The following is a 21,274-nucleotide window of genomic DNA, read 5'->3' as shown; positions in this document are numbered from 1 at the left end:
ATATATGGTGAATAACTGTTATAGATCTATAAGATTTTATATTTACTGTAATTTTACAATAAAATAGTTAGTCTTAGTTTTTTTCTTATCAGTTACTATATGTAGCTACAATAAGGTTATATGTTACACTCTAAAAACTGCTGGGTTATTTTATTTTTTTTACCTAATGCTGGGTTCATCCTGCTTGGTCATTTTATTGGGTTATTTTTGTATATTTTTACCCAGTGCTGGGTATTTTTTTCTGTGCACTATGCATTTGACGGGTTGAAACTTAAATGTCTGACAGACGATATGGCACAGGTAAAGCTGTTTTTGGTAACACTTTACAATAAGGTTAATTAGTTAATGCACTGTGAACTAACATAAACAAACCATGGACAGCTGTATTTTTATTAACTAATGTCAACAAAGATTAATACAGTAACAAATTAACTACTCATGGTTAGTTTATGTTAGTTAATCCATTAACTAATGTTAACTAATGAAACCTTATTGTAAAGTGTTACCCTGTTTTTTATGTAACTTTTCAAAAATGAATAAATAAGACAGTGGGACAGCCCACTGATACCATTTTCCTTCCCACAGAGTCCTAATTGGCTGCTGTCATGTCATTTAATAAAATAATTGTATATGAACTGTTCCTGTCCTATAACAGATTTTAGAGTGCAATCGTATTATTTTAAATAAAAATCCTAATTAAATTGACTTACCTAGTACTTTCAAAAAACAACCCAGCAAATGGGTTAATGTATAAAACCCAACAAGCTAGGTAAAAATAACCCAGAATGTGTTCTGTCCAATATTTACCCAGCACTGGGTTGCCAAATAACCCAGAAATGGTTGTTTTTATCACAGCATTAGAATGTATATCTATTTTCTTCATTACTTTAGTGTCATGTGTTACCATGCTGGTGTTAAGTATTTGTGTGAATAAGACTGTGCATTCTATATATTAGTATTTAGTATAGTACTGACTGTTGTGATGTGCTTTGATTCATCATGTGACCACCTGTTTTTGTCCCCACCTGTTTTTGATTGTTGTTAGTGTATTACAAAAGTACAAAACAAAGTATTTCAGTAGGTTGGTATATTAACATTATATCAGCTAATGAAATATGTTTTTTACTGTAAATTTAAGTTAAACCTGTAAAGCCTTAAATGTTGCAAACATTTTTTTTATATTTTTTGGCAACACCACCTGCAGGTTTTTTTTTTTTTTACTGTAAATGTCTATTTTTTCAGTGTATATCACACAATACCTATTGTTTCAAAGCAGCTTTAAAGAGAATGCAAAATGCAATTGCCTTTGATAATTACCTATGATTCCCCTAGTGATTTCTGTATGGCTTATATCTTGATATTTTGACAGGCCACAGGGTTATGGGACTGCTGGAGAAAGGAGAATGAAATCATCGGAGGCTGAAGTTAGGAAGACTCTGAAATACCTGCAGCACATGGGATTGCTACCAAAAACATCACAAAAGGTCAGTAAAGTGTGTGTGTGTGTGTGTGTGTGTGTGTGTGTGTGTGTGTGTGTGTGTGTGTGTGTGTGTGTGTGTGTGTGTGTGTGTGTGTGTGTGTGTGTGTGTGTGTGTGTGTGTCCATGCGTGCGTGTGTGTGTCCGTGCGTGCGTGCGTGTGTGCGTCCGTGCGTGTGTGCGCGTGCGTGTGTGTGTGGATTGATATTTACAAGGATGACCTAAAGGGGGTCGCACACCGGACGCGGAGATCGGCGGCGCGCCGCGCAGCGTCTCAGGTATCGCACACCAGACGCGCACATTTTAAAAGGCTACGTTTATTATACATTTCCCCAAAATATGTTTCGACTTTATTCAAGCTGTTGAACTCAGAATGTAAAACAAATGTGTCTTGTAGCAAAGGTTGAAATCAGTATACCTTAACGATAATATACTTTGCTCTGTGGCGCGGCAGGATTTAGAACAACTTCCCGAGTCGCCGCGGACAGGCGCCGAATGCCGCCACCGGTGTGCGTACACTCATTGAAAACAATGTGTTCGAATTTTAAAGACGTGGAGCTCCGCGTCCGGTGTGCGACCCCCTTAACAGTTGCAAAATGGTTTATCGTATAAAAATAAACAAAAATCTTTCAAATCACACATGAAATTAATATAAACTGGATAGGGCCAATAATATGCAAAATTATTAACATGGCTGGCTGAATAGGATAATTTATAGTTTGGTATATTTGTAAACATTAGCAAGTGTGATTTATCAATATATTAGTTTTAACCTGTTTTAAATGTTCATCCTGTGTAGGGGGCGGCGCTTCAGTATTATCGCCCTGGAGAACCACGTCCTGCCACTGACTCCTCACCTCCTGAGTTCATTCCAGAGTTTCCTTATCGATCAAAATCTTACCCCGACCTCAGCCAATATCAGAGCGATGCGGCACAAGCTCCCCAGCAGGAAGAGGGATCAGACCTGCTCAAAGCCGCTCTTCAGAAGTATCTTTCCAAGAACAAACCACCTCAGCCTGATCTGGGGGAAAGATCCAGAGTGGACCGGCTCTTTCTAAAAGATGGATCAACAAAGTCTTCTGTCAGTGAATCTCTTACACCTGTGGACGGTATGATCCAATACTCTTCTCTTCTCTTCTCTTCTCTTCTCTTCTCTTCTCTTCTCTTCTCTTCTCTTCTCTTCTCTTCTCTTCTCTTCTCTTCTCTTCTCTTCTCTTCTCTTCTCTTCTCTTCTCTTCTCTTCTCTTCTCTTCTCTTCTCTTCTCTTCTCTTCTCTTCCTGTTTGCACCTGTTCACCTTTTCTGTGATCTGTGATCATTTACTCATGTCATCTGAAACCTCTACAACGCAAAATGAGATGTTTGACAGAATATCAAAGCTTTGTTTTTCCATACAACAACAGCAGTTTAATGTGAAGAGAGAGCTATAAGCTAGCTAGGGTTTTTTTCTGGCAATTTTACTTGGAACGAAAAATAAACCCTTAACCCTCTATTTCATGATATTTCCTAACATTAGTCTCAACAGAAATCAAGACTCATCAGACCAGGCAACATTTTTCCAGTCTTTAACTGTCCAATTTTGGTGATCTCGTGCAAATTGTAGCCTCTTTTTCCTTTTTAGTGGAGATGAGTGGTATCCGGTGGGGTCAGTAACAATACTGCTACTTTTTTCATAATTATAGCCATTCAGCATTACAGTATAGTACAGCATTACAAAATCTATATATTTTAACTTTTATTAGGCTTTTTAAAAAAATACAACAACTTTTAATTCAAGTAAACTTAAAATAAGCTTCACATAATAAATGGCACATTTACCTGTGCCCTTTAATATCAGGGCTCAATATTTTCTATTGGCCCAGTCAGACCATATTTTTACTTACCCTGTCAAAATTTTGGACCCATGTAACCTTGTAAACAGTGCTTTGAGATTTTTAGGTAGGTCTTACAGGTAGGACATATACAGAAATGTAATAAAGTTATCAAACAGTCTTCACTGCATAAATTATTAACAAAATATAGTATAATTCTTATTAAAGCTTTAAAAGTTATTCAGTCAAGTGCAGTGAGTGAGTTACACTTTTTCTTTTGTTCTTTGATTATCCTTATTGACAGACAGCAGTGGGTTTATTAGACATGCTGCACATGATGCCGATGTGATGCACATTTTCTCACAACAAGACTTAATTTAAGTCATAATTTAAGACTTAATTTAAGTGCTTGCGAGGATACTCACATACAGATACTGGTCATATAATGTAACGCTATCCAAAAGTTGATGGGAAAAAACGGTTGCTACGTTAATTGCATTAAATAAAAAAAAGAAACTGCATCCATTAACGTGTGAATTTTAACAGCACTAATATATGTTAAAAATAAATCTAATGAGGTCCATTTTATGCAACAAAAATAAAATAAAACGTTTTTGTTTTTTTACCTTTCTTCAATATTTCTATCCAATAGAGGGTTAAGGTGTTAGCCATTGCAAATTTGCCATAAAAATGATGTAAAAAAAACTCTCTCACAGAATCCTTCATCTGGAAAGTTCTGCGGAATGTGGGAAGACACAGTGTGGATGTGAAGAGCCTAAAGGCAGCAGATCTGGATAAGCTTGCTGTTCTTATCGCAGACGCTCTGCAGGTGGTGGAACATCAGGCAGGTCAGGGAGAGACGCCCAGAGACCTGGAAACACAGTGGCGTCCTGAGGACGAGGGAGAAGACATGCAATATGAGGACCAGCATCTTGAGAGTTACGTGATGGATCAGACCCCTAAAGACAGTGCTCAGAAGCAGAGGGAAGTGGATAAGGAAAGTTCATCTGTCACTCAAAAGACAGTCCAAACCATCCTGCCTGTGACAGGTAACATCATCTGAAGCAAAGCCAAGTCTTTACTCATACGTAGAAAAACATTTATACTGATCATGATATTTCTCTTTTAGAGGGACAGATAGTAGGGGAAGAGAAGAGAACCATGGACAACAAGGTAGTATTAGTGTTGGTTGAAGGTCAGAAACATACTTCACAAATGCACACAAATGCAAATGTTTTCTGTCCACTCTTAGGCCACATTTACATTACATTGTTCAAGTGACCCAATTCTGAATTTTTCCATGTAGCACAGATCAGATAAGACCCACGAATATGTAAGCACATGGTCAGATCAGTTTCAGGCATAATTCATATGTGGAAAAAATACATCTGATATGAATCGGATACATGCTTTTGAGTCTGCCATGTAAGAGGACAGATGGGATATTCCCCTGTCAATGTGAGATGTACGTCAGGTGGACACCAACCGTGATCATATGACTCCTTTCAATGGCACAATGAAGGACAAAGGCTTAACCCAATATTTTGCTGACCTTAAAAGATGGTGCAGAAAGCAAAAGTCAATTTTACTTCCTTTTTGGCTTAAGCTTTTCCGGGTCAGAACATCTACCGTGGGTTGTTTCACCAAGTGTAAATGCAAAAATTGGATATGGATCACAGATGTAAGCTGGTCATCAAAAAAAGAATCAACAAATGGGAATTGGGCATCAAGACCTGCATTGTAAATGCAGCATTTATGTCAGATGTATTTTTTATTTATTTTTGGCTTTACACTTAAATAATATGCTTAAATTTTTACAAAAGCAGTTAAACAGAAAATATTGGCATTAGTAAACTTGATTTAGTTTAAAGGAAGTGCATGTAAGATTGTGGTCAAAACTGATACTGCAATCACTTTCAAATAACTGTAGAGCGGTGTATCCCCTCTCCCCCTCCCCCATGACTCCAGGTTGCCAGATAGGCTGCAGAATCCAGCAGGAACGTTTGTAGCTGCAGCTGAGGTAACTAGAGCAGATCTGGCAATCCGGATACAGAAACACTACTGACTGCGTGATTGGTCGCTAGGTAGAGGGTGGAGCTTCAGGCCAAAACACAACATGTCAACATCAACATTAGTTGAGGGTGCAGTCATTTAAAAAGTGATTGCAGTATTAGATTTGGCCACAATCTTACATACACTTCCTTTAAACTAAATCAACATGAGCTGCAACAACAGCTTTTAAATGACAATATCCTGGCCGGGCTACTGTTGTCAGTGATATAAGTATTTGGAATTAACATGATTTCTTAATGTCTAGTGACATATCAGGACCATTTTATGATTAATTGAAATACATTTTTTACATACAGTTCCTTTAATGTTTAAAAAAGAACAAGTTGACAGTGTGCATCAGATTGTCAGGGGACTGACTGAATGTTGAATTACATTTCACTAAAATAAAAATTACATAAATATAAAACAAATATTATGCATGAAATTTTCCTTCAAGTATAGATTTACATCCCGCTTTTGTTTATTTTCTGTTTAAGCAGGAAGTGGGCTTTTTAGGAAAGTTGCTGCAGTACCTGGATAAAACCTCCAGCTCTGAACCAGAGCCTGTTGATAAGGGACAGGGCGTGTCTGTAGAGAAGGTTCGTAGCCGAACAACACACCGGGAGGTGGGGATGCAGAAAAAGGCCATAGAGAGAGTGGAGGAGGTAGAGGGCTGGGTGCAGGCAGCAGCTATAGCGCCCTCCTCTGGCCTGAAGGAAAACCCTGCACCACACCGCAAGAACATGAAAGTAGAAGATCTTCAGTTGGATGTTCAGAGCAATGCTAAAAATGACATCTACGGATACATTATTACTGACACAGAGTAAGACTCTTTCTCCCTCTCTTTCTTTCTCTCTCAATTAAATTCAGTGTCTTTTATTGGCCAGGGCTGCATTTCCCAAAAGCATCGTAAGCCTAAATTGATCATAAAGACCAATGGTGGCAATTGTTCTACAATCAACTTAGGCTTACGATGCTTTTGGGAACAGAACAAGATCAGACAATGAACAGAACAAATACAGGTTTTAAATACTCAAGCAAACTATTTAAAGAAAGAAGACTATGGCAACTGACTATACAACCCAGGCAAAGGAAACTGATCTAGAAACAATGAAAATCATCTAAGGGGACGTTTACACGACAACGATGTGCTAAAAATGAAAAAGTTTTTCATTTGCATTTTTCACGTACAGACAATAATGTTGTCAAAAAGATCCCTGTTCACACTGATCCGTGAAAAGACTAAAAACACTATTCATGCCAGGCTAGTAGTTAGCGATGTCACTTTGTAGAAAAACACTACGCATCTTTAGACTGAACACGTAATACACATGTGGATTCACTCCCTATTCTCTACAATAGTCATCTAATATAGTCCACTTGAATGAGTGAATGAAAACGAGTTAGTGAATTCGGACACTGAGAGCATCTGGCTGCCACTTTTGCATAGTTTGTGCTTGCTGTTTAATAATTAAACTTGGTAAACTGGCAGTGGTAATGAATGATTATGGGTATTCTCTAGCCATTAAGCGCACACTGGTTGTACACTCGTTACTACGGTGCATTCATTGTGGGGTTGAATGAGTGCGCTGGATAATGTCCACTATGGTTTCAGACAACACCACATATGGCTGTTACCACAAATAGTGCCCTTGTTTATGAGTATGGGGGAAATTTTGGAAACAGCCACTGTTTTCAGAAAATTACAATTTTGTTGTGTACACAGATGTGATAAATGAACGGCCAAAGCGCATAAAACGGTTTAAACAGCTCCTAAATGTCAACGCAAACACAGGACAAACAAAACATAACGTCTCGGTTACGTATGTAACCCTCGTTCCCTGAGGAGGGAACGGAGACGTAACGTCAGTGACTGACGAATGGGGGTTTCGCCTAGAAGCCAATCATCTTCGAGATCTTAGAAAGCGCCCAATGGCAGTGCCAATGCCATGGGCATGCGAAATTTGCATGCGTAACTCCGCCTACCCACCTGGGTATATAAGGAAGTAGCTGGCATGAATCGCATTATGTTACCTGCTGAGGAGCCAAGACTGAACTCTCGGCCGTTCCAGCGGTACAGCGGAAGTGGCAGCGGGACGTTACGTCTCCGTTCCCTCCTCAGGGAACGAGGGTTACATACGTAACCGAGACGTTCCCTTTCGTTCAGTCACTCCGACGTAACGTCAGTGACTGACGAATGGGGGTCCCAATACAATAACGCCACTCAGCTGTCTTCCAGTGCCCTGCGCAAGCGTGAGAACCCTGATGCAAGTTAGACGGTCAAAGGCCTCTACTTAACGCAGGAATACCAAGGTACACTGGGAGGCATATTCCAGGAGGAGATATGCGCCAAGATGCCTACCCGTAGGGAGGACTTAGGGATACACGTATGACCCCGGGGGGCTGCATACGGAAGATCACTGGGGTACCAGCCGAAGGTGGATTTTTAACCCCAGGAGGTGGCAAGGTTGCCAAGGGAATACACCCGCTCAGGGAGGCTTACGGTGGAAATACACATGTGGGGGTCGCCGGAGGGGAACCATGCACATGGGGCACCTGGCCGGACACGAGTGTCTGGGCTAAGGGCAGACTTACTGGCGTCGGCGTCGTCAGTGCTGGAGGAGCTCAGGGCTCTCGGGGAACTCACCTGAGAAGAATATCGCACGTATCCAGTCCGTGGAGTGGAATGGCGAGCAAGCGAAGACACCTGAGCCAATCCATTACCGGCCACTTGTAGAGGCGAGTACATAGGCGGATACAGGCTCCACTCGGAGGTTAAAAAACCTGGCGAATGTGTTTGGTGTCGCCCAGCCTGCAGCTCTGCAGATGTCTGTCAGCGGAGCGCCATGTGCTAAAGCCCAAGAGGAGGCCACACTCCGGGTGGAATGGGCCCTGACCCCAAGGGAACATGGGCGTCCCTGCTGCTGGTAAGCCAAAACAATGGTGTCCACTATCCAGTGAGACAGCCTTTGCTTTGAGAGAGCCTTCCCTTTCAGCTTCCCACCATAACAGACAAAGAGCTGGTCTGAGGTCCTGAAACACTGCGTCCTGTCTACGTAAGCGCGAAGAGCGCGTACTGGACAGAGCAATGCCAAGGCTGGGTCTGCCTCCTCCAAAGGCAGCGCTTGCAGGTTCACCACCTGGTCTCTGAACGGAGTGGTGGGAACCTTGGGCACATATCCAGGCCGGGGTCTCAGGATCACGTGAGAGTCGGCCGGCCCGAATTCCAGGCACGCTTCGTCAACCGAAAATGCCTGCAGGTCCCCTACCCTCTTGATGGAGGCCAGTGCGGTCAGGAGCGTTGTCTTCATAGACAAGAACTTAACATCTACTGACCGCAAAGGCTCAAATGGGGCCCTCTGCAGAGCACTTAGAACTACTGAGAGGTCCCAAGAGGGTACGAGAGGAGCACGAGGAGGATGTAGTCTCCTCGCACCCCTCAGGAACCTGATGACCAGGTCGTGCTTACTTACCGTTTTCCCGTCCAGGAGGTCATGGTAAGCGGCGATAGCGGCCACATAAACCTTCAGGGTGGATGGAGACAGCCTTCGATCCAACCCTTCCTGGAGGGAAGAGAGCACAGACCCGATCGGGCATTCCCAGGGGTCTTCTTGGCGAGAAGAGCACCAATTGACGAAGAGGTTCCACTTCAACGCATAGGCCTGTCTCGTGCTCGGCCCGAGCGGAAGTGATGGTAGCCACCACCGGAGGTGGTAGGGTACTCAAACCTGCCGCGTCCCGTCCAGGAGCCACACGTGGAGGTTCCAAAGATCGGGACGCGGGTGCCACAGGGTGCCCCGTCTCTGAGAGAGTAGGTCCTGTCTCAGAGGGATTGGCCAGGGAGGGGCTGTCGCAAGGAGCACTAGTTCTGGGAACCAGGTCCGGTCGTGCAGTACGGGGAGACCGAGATGACCTGCTCCTTGTCCTCCCTGACCTTGCACAGAAAACGTGCAAGACGGCTCACTGGGGGAAACGCATACTTGCGTAGGCCCCGCGGCCAGCTGTGCGCCAGTGCATCCGTGCCGAGCGTGCCCTCGGTCAGGGAATAGAACAGGCTGCAGTGGGACGAGTCGTGGGAGGCAAACAGATCTACCTGTGCGTCCCCGAACTGATCCCAAATCAGCTGGACCGACTGGGGATGGAGTCTCCACTCCCCAGGGATTGGCTGAACCCGTGAGAGCTCGTCGGCTGCACGGTTCAGGATCCCCGGGATATGGACAGCACGAAGGGACCTCAGGCGCTTCTGACTCCATAAAACGAGATGGCGGGCGAGTTGAGACATGCGGCGGGAGCGTAGACCGCCCTGGTGGTTGATGTACGCTACTACGGCCGTGTTGTCCGATCTGACTAGTACGTGTTGACCCTTCAGCAACGCTCGGAAGCGGTGCAGGGCGAACCGTACTGCCAGCAACTCGAGGCAATTGATATGCAGGCGGCTCTGGCTCTCTGACCAAGAACCGGCGGCTGCATGTCCATTGCACATGGCACCCCAACCCGTGGTGGACGCATCTGTTGATACAACAACATGCCGGGAAACTCGTTCTAAGGGCACTCCTGCCCTGTAGAAAGCTGAGGTTTGACCACTGGGTGAGTGTCTGTCTGCAGGCCTGAGTCACTGGGACCCGGAGCGTGCCAGACCGCCATGCCCATCTCGGGACTCGATCGCGAAGCCAGTGCTGAAGCGGTCTCATATGAAGCAATCCGAGCGGCGTCACCGCGGCTGCAGATGCCATATGCCCCAGGAGCCTCTGAAATAGTTTCAGTGGAACCGCACTCTTGCTCTCTATCTCCTGAGGCAAGTCAGCAGCGACTGCGCGCGCAAGCCGGTAAGCTGCGCGCACATGGCGACCGAGTCGATCTCCATACCGAGAAAAGAGATCCTCTGCACGGGGCAGAGTTTGCTCTTCTCCCAGTTGACCCGAAGGCCCAAACGAGCTAAGTGGTGGAGAACCAGGTCTCTGTGTTCGCACACCCTGTCCCGAGAGTGGCCCAGTATGAGCCAGTCGTCGAGATAGTTCAGGATGCGAACCCCTTGTTGCCTGAGTGGCGCAAGGGCTGCCTCGACAATCTTCGTGAAGACGCGAGGGGACAGAGCTAGCCCGAATGGTAGTACGGCATACTGATATGCCCGCCCCTCGAACGCAAACCGCAGGAACGGTCTGTGTCGCGGAAGGATGGACACATGGAAGTACGCGTCCTTCAGGTCGATCGCTGCAAACCAATCGCATGGACGAACGCATTCGAAAAGGCGTTTCGCAGTCAACATCCTGAACGGAAGCCTGTACAGGGATCGGTTCAGGACGCGAAGGTCCAGGATCGGTCGTAACCCACCGGATTTCTTCGGTACAATGAAGTAAGGGCTGTAGAAGCCGGACTTCATCTCGGCTGGAGGGACGAGCTCGACCGCACCCTTCGCCAGTAGGGTCGCGATCTCCGCACGCATGACTGGGGCATTGGACCCCACCATGGTGTACCGGACACCCCGGAACGGGGAGGAGCTCGCGCGAACTGAATCGCGTAGCCGAGCCGGATGGTCCGTGCGACCCAGCGGGACAGTCCCGGCAGCTGTAGCCACGCTCCCAGGGAGTGTACCAACGGGGTCACGCGGAGCACCGGCGTACCCTCAGTGGGGCAGCGAGGCAGCGTTACCGGCCCGGACTCGGGTGGCGTAGCGGCCCGGTGTCGGGGCGGCGGTAACAGCTGCGCCCTGACAGAGGAGACCAGGGAAGGACTCGCGTTCCACTGGGGTCTGCTCTGAGAGGGGGCTGGCGACAGAGAGGGACGAGAGCGGCGTGGCCCGGGGGCGGCGCACACTGCCGTCACCGGTCTCTGGGTGCTCAGGGATGGGTTAATCAGTTCTTTCTGAAAGGTTGCTGCTGACCCGTGGGCCAGCAGCTGGACAAAGGATTCTCCCCCGGCCCTCACCGGGGGAAGGGGCGGACCTGCCACCGTCCCATGAAAGAACTGCCCATCCCAGAGCTGTCCGCGTCCGGAGCGCCGCTGGCCTTATTTTCAGCAGGCTGCGGGGCTGGCGCGGACTGGGACGGCTTCCTGCAGCGCGCCCTGTGGCGTGGCCAGGGTGAAGGCTGCTGCTGTGGCCACGCGGGAGGGGGGTCGCAGGAAGTCGCCCTGGCGAGGAGGCTGAGGCAACTGTGCCGGTGGCGCTTAGGTGCAGCAGCGGACCGCCGGGGCAGATGGCCTCAGTCTGCCTCTGGGGACAGCCAAGAACTGTTGGGCGCAGTCCCTGACCGTGCCGCCGATAAGGCCGGCCTGGGATATGGGCGAGCTGAGGAGGCGGGCTCACTCAGCCGTCCCACATCGCCAAGTAAGGCCAGTTGTCTTTCCCGGACCACAGCTGTGGACATCTCCTGACCCAGGGGGCGTGTGGTCACCTATGCCGCGCTGGGCGGGATCGGTGGCGGCACGCCTTTCTCGAGGCAGTGTTACCGGCCCGGACTCGGGTGGCATAGCGGCCCGGTGTCGAGGCACTGGTAACGACTGCGCCCTGACAGAGGAGACCAGGGAAGGACTCGCGTTCCACTGGGGTCTGCTCTGCGAGGGGCTCGTAAGCCCTGGATCAGCTCTGTCCTCGTGCATACGCATCGGGGCGGCAGCTTACCCCATAGCACTGCTGGACTACGCCACCGAAGTAGACGAGCCAGCAGGCTTGGGAGGGCGCTTAGGATAGCCTCACCGCGTCAAGTCAAAGCACTCAGTGGACACCGTAGTGCGCAACAGAGCACCTGACTGAGGGGGAGGGACCCCAGTGTACCCTTAGGCCGCGACCCCTCAAGGGCAGAGAAGGCGGAGGAGACCACCAAACGGTCGCGGGAAGACCCGGAGATCTCCCGGACCGCGTGCACTCCTCATGCATCTCGGGAGCGAAATGGCATTGGAGGCAGGGCCCGCAGCTGTCGGGTGCCACCTCCAAAAACCAATCGCCCAACCGCGAGCACTCGTGACAGGGTGGAGATTCACACCAGCCCGAGGCCCGCGGCTGCCCGAGATAACATGGCTGTCAACTCTAGGTCAGATTCTACAGTGCTACCACACCCGGAGGCGGAGCATAGCCGAATCGTCATCCCCAAAGGACTCTAGCCCACCTTGAGATGCGGCAATCGACCTCTCGCCGCTATCTGGAGTATGAACGAAACGAACGGGGCGTCAGCAGACGGTCCCGCTGCTTCAGTTCAACACTCACTGGAAGCGATGTGCAAGAGGGCGGGAGTGGCCCGAGGAATGATCGTCGGGGTTCTTAATACCACAGCACCGCCCTCAGGTCACCCTGGCCACCAGCCAAAGTACCACCTCTCTCGGAGATGGTAGATCGGGGTGTGGCAGAGGGGACTCTCTCTCTTTACAGAGATCATTGAGTCTCGACCACAACATCGCGATGGTCATGTTCCCACAGAGGGAACACAGCACATCCACAAACACTGTCCGAACGTGCTGGGCCCAAACACGTCGAGCAGTGAATGCGTCCCAAAGACAGCAACAGATATCGACCGCACCCGGAAGTGCGCGGGCAACCCGTCTTGAAAAAGACGTGCCACACGCAAGCTCTTTTTGTGAGAGGAAGCTCTACAGAGTGCCGAAGCGCCCAGGGAAAACACACACAGCTGTTGCAGATCACTGCACAGATCAGCAGGCAGGCAATGTGAGATCGCTGGAACGCGCCGTTACACCAACACCCTGAAGAACCGCTCGTCTCGAAGACTGAAGAGAGGACTTCAGAATTCAGGCTTGCCGGAGTGAAGAGATGCTCTTGGCTCCGAAGCAGAAACATAATGCGATTCATGCCAGCTACTTCCTTATATACCCAGGTGGGTAGGCGGAGTTACGCATGCAAATTTCGCATGCCCATGGCATTGGCACTGCCATTGGGCGCTTTCTAAGATCTCGAAGATGATTGGCTTCTAGGCGAAACCCCCATTCGTCAGTCACTGACGTTACGTCGGAGTGACTGAACGAAAGGGAACCCTTACAATAATGTGATTGTAATTGTATTCATCAAAAGCAGTTTCTCTTTTAAAAGTTTTTTTTCTCTCTGGATCAGGAATCTTCCCACTGATAAGGGTTTGTATCTGATGGAGCTGCTGGCCCGTAAAGCGAAGATTCAAATGACGGATTTCTCAGAGCTCTCGTGAGTTGTGATTGTATTTAGTTGTGCAGGTGTCTGTATGTGTATATTTGTGTCTCCTTCAATGCATGTATGTTAATTATTTCTCAAATCAGGATAACTTGCACAAAAAAGCCCCAGTGGGTTTAAAATATATTGTACAGTTAGAAATTAAGTTTAATAAAGTATATCTATCTTGATTTTATTGTGAACAATTCATGTTTTATAAAAAAATGTTTTTGACTGTGTGGACTGAATGGATAGAAACAAGTCCCTTCTCTACATTTTTTGTCTTTTTCGATTATCTGTTTCACATTGATGTATATCACACTACAAAAAAAATAAGTAAGTCTGTCGCTACATCATGACTTTAAGGTACAGGTATAGGTACAGCTATATAGGGTCTAAGGATAATTTAATGGATGACTGATTGATTTTAGATGTGCCATTTATTGTATTTGTTAGTTTTATGGTCAAAACACTAACTGAGGGTATATTTTATGCTTTTGGACACCAATATGATTCCTCAAATAAGCTGTTATGTGTTTGTGTATTTGTATAGTGTTGTTAGCCCAGCTGTGACATTTCAGGTCCGTTCAAACGCTCAGAACATCACTACGACGGATGTGGCTAATGTAGCAGGTTAGTTTAGTAAGAGTTAACTAATTACTTGATATACAAGAAGCTCTTTCATGAAAGTCACTGTTAAGACTTATGAGTACTCCGTTCTTCTCTGATTCTGTTTATTCTCTTGTATCAGTCCATCAAAAAGACGAACTGGAAAAAGAAGTGAAAGTCAAGATCGTGGAGGCTGGAGTCACTGATGTAAGATTCTTTATAGTTTTTTTTCCGCCTCATTGTCACCTCTCTCCGAGTTTATACTCAGTCTCAAACAGAGTAAAACACAATTCTGTAATTGCAATGTATCCAATATACTTCATACAAACTTTTGTTAATCAAATCATTGTAAAAAGGAAAATTGAGGCACCATTTTTGGTTCCTCAGATCACCACTCTGGTGGAACCTCTGATTACGAACTTTAAAAAAATGTCCCTGAAGAACTTAAAAAATGAAGCTCCATTAGTCCTGCAAGAACTTGGCAGACTGTCATTGGTTTATCTAATAAAATCATAAGAAGGTTTTGAGGCACTTGAAACATCTAAAATGAACCTGTCCATATTTACAACAGGATCTGAGTAACCTTCAAAAGGATGCAGTTTGATAGGGAACGAAGTGGGCAAAAAATGGGATCGATTTTGTAGTCAAAAATGTGTTTTTGTGCGAAATGTGCAAATAAATACAGTTAAGAGAAATAAAACAGGTGATCAATAAAAACAGTCAAAAACTAGAACTGCTAAGTACTAAAACAGTACCAACTCCACCTCATAAACTATTGAGGCCAGAGTTTCAGCTTGCTCCATCAGCACAATAACATTGTTCCCCATTCCTCAAAACCCTGATCCATCCAGTCCTTCCTTCCACTAATGACGGCTGCCTTAAATACACATACATTTCCTGCTTGCTAATTGAAAAATAAATGTTTTGTCAAATTAACTCTTGCCTTACCATGATTACTAAATAATACACAAGATCATTAAGAACAAGAGTTAAAACAAATCGATAAATGCAATAAATAGGATGGATAAAACCAACACATACATTTACACAAACATTTTTGTAAATAACTCAAATGAGTCCCATTGGCACTTTCTTTAAGACCAGTCCCACTCAGCTAAAACAGGAATTTTAAAACCCCATGTGAATATTATAAAATGTATAGGAACAGAACAGTAAAGACAGTAAAAACAGTGATGGAAGACAAACTCTGCGTCTCTCCATCACAGACGTCTAGAGATTCTCAAGAAGGTTCTGCCAGTGTCTGAATAATAAAGAAAGAACAAAACACTCTGACAGCAGCTACAGCATCCTTTATATTAGACTTTAGAAAATAAATAAATCAAATAAATACACTTTCAAACATCTTTTTCTCTTTCTCTCTAGAGGAGTAAACTGAATCAGATTCCCACCAAGTACAGTCACTTTGAGTCTCTGAAGTTTCTGATTCTGACTGTGATTTCCATCATCTGCATCGCTGGAGTGTTGCTGGCGTCCAGCGTGGTCTACTGTCTGCGTCACCGCTCACATCACAAACTCAAAGAGAAGCTCACCAACCTTGGCTCCGACCCCGCTACTGATGCCACTGCTACCTACCAGGTACCAAAGAGTGTGTATGTGTGTGTGTGTGTGTGTGTGTGTGTAGAGCTATTCCTCTGATATTTTCTTCGATATATGACATTTCCATCTCTCTCTCTAGGAGCTGTGTAGGCAGCGAATGGCAGTGAAGCCTCCTGTAGAGAAGTTGGAACCTATTCACTCTTCTCGTATAAATAGTGTGTCGTCTCAGTTGAGTGAGGGCCCGATGCCGAGCCCCTCTGCTCGCACTAGCACCTCCTCCTGGAGTGAAGAGCCCGCCCACTCCAACATGGACATCTCTACTGGTCATATGATACTGGTACACCCAAACAAACACACCAGGAAATTGTTACACAGATGCATTTATTCAATGCCATTAGAAGAGTTTAAATCTTCACTCACAAATATAAACTTAAAATTAAGTTAAAATTTGTATTAAAAAAAATAAAAAATAAAAATAATATATATATTTGTATTAATTACCGTTTAATACAGAATTTCACAACATTTTATTTTTGTAATTTATTACAAATAATTAGTTTTTCTCTTCTGCTCACCAAGACTGCATTTATTTGATCAAAAATACAGAAAAACTGTAATATTGTGAAATATTACACTTTATAGTAACTGTTTTCTATTTTAATATAAATTTAAATCTGAATTTTCAGCATCATTACTCCAGTCTTCAGTGTCACATGATTCTTCAGAAATCATTCTAATATGCTGATTTGGTGCTCAAGAAACATGTCTTATTATTATCCATGTTGAATATGGTGCTTAATATTTTTGTGGAAACCATGATACTTTTTTTCAGGGTACATTTGTGAATAGAAACGTTAGAAGAACTGTGTATATAAAATAGAATATTCGTTGGTAACATTGTAAGTGTTTGTCATTTTTGATCAAATTAATGCACCATTAATAAAAGTATTAATTAAAAACAAAATCTTACTGACCATAAACTTTTGAACAGAAGGGTAATTTTCTTTTTCATAAGAGGCTTAATGTATAAAGGCAAAATACATGCAAAACATCCTGTATGATCCTCTATGTACACTTGTAGGCATATATGGAAGACCACCTGAAAAATAAGAATCGTTTGGAGTCAGAGTGGGAGGCGCTCTGTGCATACCAGGCCGAGCCCAATGCCACCACCATCGGACAGAGAGACGGCAACGTCAAGAAGAACCGCACAAGCACAGTCATAGCCTGTGAGTCAAACATATTTATTTATTTATTTGTTTGTTTGTTTGTTTATTTATGTCCTGTAACCATTGGTGTATTGATGTATTTACATGCTGTAATTGAGCTTTTCATATTAGTAAATGAAATCTTTGTTTTTGTTTAGATGATCATTGCAGAATAACTCTGAAGTTGGAGAACAATCAAAGCAACTCAGATTACATCAATGCCAGCCCAATCGTGAGCCCATACATCATACTTCAAAAAACAACAAACTATAACTCAAACTGCAAACTACAAACTATAGTGCAAACCACACACTACATCACAAACTGGATAAACCACTCAGTGTAGTAAACTTCAACCCTGGTTGCTCCAGGGTGACTGCACCTGTAGAAAATACTTAGTGTAAATTACTTTCGAAGGCATTGATTTACTGTCTGTGGACCAATTAACGAAACAACTGAGACCTGTTTTATTACCATTGTGCCCTTGAGGAAGACACCTAACTGTAAGTTACTCAGTGCTATTTGCCATCACAGTAGGGTGGCATGATTAATCACACTTAACCTGATATTCAGGCTTAAACTGATTTTTCTTATTGTGAAATTTTTTTTGGTGCAGCTTGTCAATGTACACGACTCCGTGATCAGTAGTAAATTCTGCTTCATCTAAAAGCACTGTGAGTTTGAGTCGCTTATAAAGTACATGTGAAAAACAACATGCGTCAGACATGACAAGCATTTATGAACCTCTTGTCCAACAAAAGACAACATTTAATAACATGTTTTTACTCCATACTTGCTTCATAACGACAGTTGAGAATCCTTCTGTGAGATGATGTGGCTTCTTACACAGAATAACACAAAAGCACACAAAAAAGCACACAACATATTTTATAGTATTCTATACAGTGATAAAGGCTATGTCGGACAGCATTGAAGTATAAATATACTTTATTACCATGAAAATACCCAATACGGCTTAAAGAACTCAAATAAACCATATATTGTCGCGGTTGTGTTTTTTTTTTCATGTTTAATTAATCAAAGCATTTCAATCTTTTATTTATTCAGCTACAGCTATAGTATGGTGGCCATTTTGGGATGCGTTATGGTACTTCTTATGGTACTTCGGTGCATATTTGGAGTTTCTGCTCGAGAGCGTCCTTTGGGTTTCAGAGAGACACCCCTCGCTTCAGCATGTAGCACGATGACGTTGCTGGATCAGATCCAATACGTACTGGATGGTGGATCATTATGGCAATGTCATTCATACCGATCTCTGGGTTAATTTATAATGCGTATGCGCTAGTCTTAATGTATGATCAATATTAGATGATGTTCTAAACTGTGTAGTTGTAGCACTGATAAATAGTATTGATAAATTATTGATGAATAAATCATCTTTTCATAAATGTGATGCTTAAATTATCCTAGTTTCGCTGTATATGCATGCAAAACAGTTCAAATTTGAATATATTCTGATCATACTTGCTGTTGAGTGGAAGTAAAAAGTAATCAAGTAATTGTCTCTGTAATTTTAATCCTTAAGGTACAATGCAACACGGTCTGTAAAGAACTTTAAAATACTGGTCAGTAGCCTACACATTCAAGGGAAAATGCAAAACGTGTGTCCTGATGGCGTGAGCATGTTATTAATCATTATTTTTGCGCGAGCGGTTTGAGTACTGTATTTATCTATCCAGCAAAACTCTCCTGTGCATTCAATGATGTCCCCAAAACTCTACTGCGCATGCGTATATGACATCATCGAATTGTGAATGAATCCGGTGCGTCATCGTGCTACAGGCAGGGAGGACTTCTTGGTTTCAGATGGAGCAGCATTTACTGCTGATCACAGAGCAGTGCTTCACTAAAAAACTGTGCATAAAAAAATCACAACTTTTTCCATATTGCGTGCAGTTTAATTTCTATTAATCGTGCATCCTACATCACAGTCAACATTATTTTACTATGCTGTGTTCGAAATCGAATTCTTTCCTGCTATAAAGTATACAAAAAACAGTATGCTAACAAAGTATGTCCGAATGCATAGTACTCAAAAAACAGTAGGCGAAAAGTACCTGGATGATCTACTACTGCTGTAATTCTGAAGTTCACAATCAAAGGACACTTTTCTATCCCATGAGGCTACGGGAGAGGATTTGTCATTTGTGAATAGCAGTGGAGCAACACAACTGACGCCATAGGTCACATGAGAATGTCAACATGGCAATATAGTACATCTGAATTTCATTATACTACCCATATTCATACTATATAGAACATACTTTTTTAACAGTCGAGAAGTAAGTTCTAAATCAAATGTAGTTTCTACTATATAGGATGAGATTTTGGACATAGCATTAGTATTATCAACAGAAAAGTCAGCAGGTAGCCTAGCACTTAGTACTAACCTGCAATATGGGACATTGCATTGTGTAAATTGTGTGAGGTACAGATGTTTTGGCCAGCATTATCTGATTTGCATAAGTGAATTGGGTACTATAACGATGCAGACTGTGCATGCAAATAAATAGCACACTTCATTCTTTGTGTTTTGATTGGCCATTCTGTAGTATCATTTACATATTTATTATTTAAACCATATTCAGCCAGATTGCATGTGATGCAGAAAGGTTTATTGTGTGTTTTCTCTCTTTCAGATGGATCATGACCCTCGTAACCCTGCGTACATCGCCACTCAGGGCCCTCTGCCCTCCACCGTTGCTGACTTCTGGCAGGTAAACTGCTTTATTTATTTGTAATCTGACATAGATGTTTGTGTTGGTTGGAGTGTGGTCGTGTATGTTCTCTAACACAAGGTCTGGAAAAGCCAGTGTGTGTGTTGTCTTGCATATGGTCAGGAAGAGCCTGTACGGTATGTGTCCGTGTAACGTGTGTGTTCTCTTGCAGATGGTCATGCAGTGTATGCGTAACATTGTGTGTGTTCTTTTGCAGATGGTCATGCAGTGTGTGTGTAACATTGTGTGTGTTCTCTTGCAGATGGTCATGCAGTGTGTGCGTAACATTGTGTGTGTTCTTTTGCAGATGGTCTGGGAGAGCGGGTGTGTGGTGATTGTCATGTTGACTCCTCTCACTGAGAACGGTGTGAAACAGTGTTACCACTACTGGCCCGATGAAGGCTCCAACCTCTATCACATTTATGAGGTACCGTACGCACAAATATTCTCCTCGCAGAGAGTAAGGGCGACTGCTTGTAGGTTTTGGTGGGTTTTTGTAACTAACGCTTTAAAGGGGATATCCCACTAAAAAAATTAAAAATATCTTCGTTTTAATTCAATATTATATTTCAACTATGTGCTGACTGAGTGGACTTTCTGAAGCTGTAGAGGCTTTAAGGTCTCATGTCATAATAGTTGCAATTTAATGCAAATGCAGAACACTATAATGGGGCAGACAGAAAACACTGACTATATTTTTGGTTTAATTTCCTATATTCGGCCCTCTGTATCCTCTGATATTTTCACTGCTGTGTGTGGTTCTGTTAAGTATAATAACATTTCTCTTTTTTCCTCATATGTTTGTTTATGTAGGTGAATCTGGTTTCTGAGCATGTGTGGTGTGAGGACTTCCTGGTTCGAAGCTTTTACTTGAAGAACATGCAAACTAATGAGACCCGTACGGTCACACAGTTCCATTATCACACCTGGCTGAACGACCGAAGGCCCGAAACCAGCCAAACCCTGCTCGACTTCCGCAGGTGCGCGTGTGCACATGTTGTTTGGATGTTGTGCGAGTGTGTGTGTGTCAGCTCCTGAGCGGTTGCCAGTGTCATTTTTGTGGTCGTGCAGCTAGTTCACTGGCTCCAGTTGCATAGTCACAAAAGTGATCATTGACAACTGCGACTCTGCATCCAACTGCACCCTGGAATACCAGCCCACACCCTCAACCTCTCTCCTCCCTCAATCTTTGTTCAACCTTTCTGCCTGCTAACCTCTAACCTCTGACCTATGATTTCCTCCTTTTCTTTGCCTCTTACCCACAATTCTCTATGTAGCTCTGTTTTCTCTGTCTTTCTTATATTTTGAGTTTTTCTAGTCAGAATTGTTGTTTCGTTCCTGGCCCCGCCCATCAGAGCGTTGGTCTGATTGGTTGAATGACTATCCAATTGTGTACAGCATCATTTGAACTATGCTCGTTGATCACATCTCTTGTGCAGTAAAAATACAGAGCAGACTCCCCAGGCCAATGTTCAATCTTAAAAGATTGAGCTTGGTCTGGTGATAGCCAGACAAGATCAAAATAGATAAATAGAATTAAATAAAATTAAATAATAAAAAAATATTAATTAACAGAATAATATTAAAATGGAAAAAAAAGGATGAAGAGATGTTTGTATCAGAATTAAGTTTAGGGGTTTGGAATAGAAAATATTGTTAGCTTAGGAAAGTATAAAAACTCAACATGACAGATTC

At 44.0% G+C, this 21,274-nt stretch overlaps 1 protein-coding gene across 3 annotated transcripts in view; it reads left to right on the top strand.

The window, feature by feature from the left end:
- The window catches only part of slco5a1b (solute carrier organic anion transporter family member 5A1b), a 33,253-nt gene that overhangs the window by 8,363 nt on the left and 3,616 nt on the right, over positions 1–21,274 (top strand). The window contains exons 5-19 of one of the 3 annotated variants that reach the window (XM_067452535.1): positions 1,370–1,484; positions 2,277–2,586; positions 4,106–4,336; positions 4,417–4,460; positions 5,837–6,162; positions 13,396–13,482; positions 14,021–14,100; positions 14,219–14,283; positions 15,460–15,672; positions 15,773–15,970; positions 16,715–16,862; positions 17,000–17,073; positions 19,502–19,579; positions 19,887–20,006; positions 20,393–20,559. In XM_067452535.1, coding sequence (XP_067308636.1) covers positions 1,370–1,484; positions 2,277–2,586; positions 4,106–4,336; positions 4,417–4,460; positions 5,837–6,162; positions 13,396–13,482; positions 14,021–14,100; positions 14,219–14,283; positions 15,460–15,672; positions 15,773–15,970; positions 16,715–16,862; positions 17,000–17,073; positions 19,502–19,579; positions 19,887–20,006; positions 20,393–20,559 — 2,256 coding nt within the window. Of the gene's footprint in view, positions 1–1,369; positions 1,485–2,276; positions 2,587–4,003; positions 4,337–4,416; positions 4,461–5,836; positions 6,163–13,395; positions 13,483–14,020; positions 14,101–14,218; positions 14,284–15,459; positions 15,673–15,772; positions 15,971–16,714; positions 16,863–16,999; positions 17,074–19,501; positions 19,580–19,886; positions 20,007–20,392; positions 20,560–21,274 lie in introns of all 3 variants that reach the window. The other 2 variants (XM_067452534.1, XM_067452533.1) reach the window with 2 other exon arrangements.

The sequence above is a fragment of the Pseudorasbora parva genome, chromosome 9 (assembly GCF_024679245.1).
Source record: "Pseudorasbora parva isolate DD20220531a chromosome 9, ASM2467924v1, whole genome shotgun sequence".
Lineage (NCBI taxonomy): Eukaryota > Metazoa > Chordata > Actinopteri > Cypriniformes > Gobionidae > Pseudorasbora > Pseudorasbora parva.
The sequence above is the reverse complement of the archived record's forward strand: the minus strand, read 5'-3'. Positions and strand labels throughout refer to the sequence as shown.